Source organism: Colius striatus, chromosome Z (assembly GCF_028858725.1).
Source record: "Colius striatus isolate bColStr4 chromosome Z, bColStr4.1.hap1, whole genome shotgun sequence".
NCBI lineage: Eukaryota > Metazoa > Chordata > Aves > Coliiformes > Coliidae > Colius > Colius striatus.
In genome coordinates this window covers 68,992,479-68,996,819 of record NC_084790.1, presented here as the reverse complement: position 1 = coordinate 68,996,819, position 4,341 = coordinate 68,992,479, and the positions used below count along the sequence as shown (strand labels likewise).

At 39.6% G+C, this 4,341-nt stretch overlaps 1 protein-coding gene across 1 annotated transcript; it reads left to right on the top strand.

Moving 5' to 3' along the window:
• The first annotated feature begins 287 nt into the window (after nt 1–287).
• On the top strand, nt 288–4,132 carry LOC104553885 (cryptic protein). The gene is given in 7 exon segments (XM_062019145.1): nt 288–323; nt 325–401; nt 879–928; nt 1,047–1,217; nt 2,070–2,184; nt 2,295–2,404; nt 4,008–4,132. Coding segments are annotated over 7 exon segments (684 nt in total).
• Nucleotides 4,133–4,341: the final 209 nt, after the last annotated feature.

Here is a 4,341-nt window from a genome sequence, read left to right as displayed (position 1 = left end):
GGGGGGTGTTTGTGTGTGTGTGTGTGTTAATAGGCCCTTAATTCTCCTCGCAGCAGTAGGTGCCCCCACTTTGCTCCACCCTTCATCACTGCATGTAAATCGGGGGGGCAGGCCGAAGTGTCCCAGCTCAGAATGTTCCCTGCTTGCAAGGACTTCGGCGAGGACTCAGCAACCAGTATAGCTGGAAAGTATGTCTTTCCAGCGTTGCTATAAACTGGACAGAGAGAAGTTTCGTCCATCCTCCCTTCTCCTTCTGGCATTGCCATGTATGGTGTGAGGACTGCTGCATGCAACGGCCATCAGTGAGGGGTTTTGGACCTCTTTTTTTCTGCTCAAGCTTTCCTGGAAAATCCCACTGGTATTTCAGGCTGCAGGAAAATGTACTGGGGAAATTATGTTAGGTAAGGCTGCCTGAGATCTGCCAGCTGGTTTTTTGGGTTTGGGGTTTTTTTTCTTGATTGCTAGCCAGGCCAGGAAACTGAAAAAAAGCAAACTTATGTGGAACTGCAGATAAAGTGAAAACTAATTGTTTTTCTCTTGGTTTTGGTGTTTTTGTAACTGCTGGCAACCAGTTAGTCGACAGAAAGAAATGTACAGACAGATACTTTTCATTGGTTGTTAACCAATGAATGTATGGAATCCGTAGCTTTCTGTAAGCAAAGCTGACCTATATGTCTCTGTTCTCTGCCGACCGCCCTCATTCTGAAGCATCATTTGAGATTTTTTTTTATGATAATTCGAATTGCTGCTAATATAAAATATTTATATTTTATATTATCAATGGTTGCTCAAGCTTTGTAAAAGCTCCTTACCGCCTCCATCTTTGTTTTGGGTTTTGTGTCTCATCAGTACAAATTTATTTTGTGTTTGTTTTGTAGAATTCTTTTCACTGTGAGTCTGGTCTGGCAAGCTGTTCCTTTAGGAAAAGGTAAGGAAAATATCGTCTTCCCCCCCCCACCCCCCACCTTGTTTTTCTTGTGCATGTATAGTGCATATTGTTTCATGACAAGCTACGCCTCACTTCCATGTTTATACTAATTGTCAAGGCCGTGAAAAAGAACGCGAAGATGTGAAAAGCTTCAATATCACAGCACAAAAGCTGCAGCTCAAGAACGAAGGGGCGATTGTAAATGCTCTCAGTGACATGAATCAGAGTTACGAAAGCAGAAAGCAACAGGATTCCAGGGCAGTGGTACCTTTCACAGGGATTACGGAGAGTAGGTAACATTTATTAAAACAATGACATAAAATTGCCCTAAAAATATATTAATATCACAGTAATGTTTTTGAGTGTTGTCCTGGAAGATCAGTTGGGTTTGTATAGCCGTTCACTAAAATTAATCCCATGCCACTTAGAAATGGTGAAAAAAGAATTAAGGTAGAACCAGAGATGTCTTTGCTGCAAAAGTAGTAGTAACAAAAAGCAGGGAAGGATACGAATAAGTTAGATGAGGTCCATCCTTTTGACTTGAAAGAGTATTTGTAAAATTTTGTAAAATTGTGTTCGTTCTCTTAAAAATCACCATATTTCATGAAAAAATACTTTAAAAAACAAAACAAATAATACCAAGTTTGAGGCATTTTAAAGCAAGAGAAAAATATGTGTTTCCTCCCACATATATAATGGTTTAGAGTGATAAACCCCCGGGGTGTGAGAGAGACATTGAATGTTCCCCTCTGGATCCAAAGTAAGCATTTCACCCCAGTAAGAAATCCTCCTTTTTAAAAAAAAATAAGGACCACTTCCAAGTAACAATGCCACCTTTCTTTAAAGGTGTCTCAGTCAAAGTGAGAATATATGCTGCTGCTACTGCTACAGGACTTGCCAGGCATTGCTTCTATACCATCTTGTAATCCCTAGTAGTTTGCTTCTAATCCTTAACTAAACAAACTGGGTTTAACTGAACAAACACTAGTAACAGGCAGATAATTTTATTGTCTTGAAGGACAATAAAACTAGATATCCTTGAGATCCTTTGGCAACTGGAGAGACCTGAGAGAACAAGTGAGGAAAAGGGGAGGTTCAGAGCCCTGGGATGTTTGATAACCTCTGTAATATTGTTTTGTAGGCAAAAAACTGAACAGACATTGCTGCCAAAACGGAGGGACCTGTATCCTAGGGGCTTTCTGTGCTTGCCCAAAGCATTTCACTGGCAGATACTGTGAACATGATGAGCGGCAAAGGTAAAATCAAACCAAAACCAGATAGAATGAGCAAGCCACCGTGGATGATTGTTTTTCTGTGATGTAATCAGGAACCTGCCAAATGTCTCCTTTGTCCTTGTCCTTGACAGCAACTGCGGCAGCATTGCTCATGGTGCCTGGGTGCTGAAAGGCTGTTGGCTGTGTCGATGTGGCTATGGTACTCTGAACTGCCTCTCACAAATAATGCACGATAACTGTGGTAAGGAGTGGCATCAAATCAATACCTTTTTTTATCTTGTGAGTAACAGAATTGCATTCTGCAAAGGTGGGGTACTTGGAGGATTCTGTATATGCTCTTATTAAGACTTCTGCAGTGGCCTGCAGTGAATGTATTAGTGAGGCACACAAAAAAAATTGTAGCCATAGCCCTGGTCAGTGTAAAGTAGTAGCAGCTAGTTACTATGCATCTGCCTTGAAAATTCCTGTATAAAGGTTTGAGTGTTTTCAAAAACAGTGTATCAGCTGGCACATAAACTTGAAGGATTGTCTTATGGGCACTTATTTTTCATGGAGGATTGGCTAATAGTCTGAGAGTCAGACTATTTTCAGTATCCTTGAGGTCATTAATAACAGTTTAATATTATTTTATCTCCAATGGCAAAGTTAATGTAAAATATTCTTTCCCTTCTCCTTCCACAGTATCTTGATCTCATCCTGTGCTGTACTATACTATCCTTCAGTTGTATCAACATCACTATTTAGGAAAACTAGAGACCTAAATATCTTTAAGAGTCATTTGCATCCCTAGGAAAACTACCTGTTTCTTTTCTGTACAGATTTCTACCTGATTAGCAGTACATTAAAGTCATGGGTGGTGAGTGATACAACCAAAATATAAAAGTAGATACAAATTTCAAAGTTTGAACCTCTTAGATCCCCAGGATATTCCCTACTGTGTGATTAAGGCCAGAAGTCCAAAGTGGTGAAATGTGAAAGAAAGTTGCCATTCCTATCTTCTCAATCACACACACACACAAACACTACACCCCGCCCTCCCCCCCCCCCCCCAACAACAACACAAAAATCAAAAAAAATCCCTCAAAACCAACCAAAACCAAAACACCATACCAAAGCACAACCACTTTTGCCTGCAAGTCTTATTGACTAATTATGTATGGCATCCAACTTGCTCATTAAACTCTTAAGAAGAGTTAAACGCTCAAGTTCCCTTGGCTTTTCACCTTTCAATCGACCTTATTGTTCCCCATTACAGTAGCAAAAGACCTAACAGGCCTTGTCATGCCGTTTTAGTTAAAAGCAGTTTACTGTTTACCACTCTTGAGCTCAGCTTAACAAAGGTGATAAAGATGGCAGTGGAGAATTATCTGCTTGTCCCCTGAGCAAAAACTCATGCATGTGGCTTTCACATGCATGAGGGTATGGCTTACTGCTTGTGCAAATAAATGAAGCCCATCTTGTATAGGAAGGGTTAAAAGGTTACATGCAGACTTGAGTGCATACCTCTTGTGAAGATCTTACTCTTGCTTTTGCTTGGTATTTACTTTTGATTATTCTGAGAGTAATGACTGCAAGAGCTGATAAATGCTTTATCAGTTGCCCCTCAAATGATCATTGATGGGACATCTATTCACATCTCTTCCCTGAGAACAGCTTCCTTGATTGGCTTTAACAGCTGATACCTTTAGCCTAAGTACCCGTGAGATGTCAGAGAACTTTCAAAGTATTTTGAAAACTATTATGTTTTAAAATCTACTCATTTTTACTTTCCATAAACTTTACATAACCATTTTAACTTTTCATAGTGTCTTTTTTTGTTTTGGTGGTGTTGGTTTTGTTTTTAGAACTGAAATCAGAAAAGGAGGAGATTGACAGACTATCTTCTAATGGGCTGAGGCTACAGAAAACAGTGTTTGCACTCCCTTGCCTGCTCACCATCCTCCTGGAGCTCTGCTGCTGGCAGTTGTGAAACTGGACAAATCTTTGCATTGATTTAACTCTCACTATGAGTTATACAACTTTCTTCTTCTGTGAGTTACAGAAGACACTTCTACCTCCAACTCGTAGGCAGATGAAGATGAATTAGTTAATGCTGAAATACATGGATAATTATAAATGCGTATTATATGAACGTGAAGTATTTATTATTATATTATTTTATTACTACTGTAAATGTCT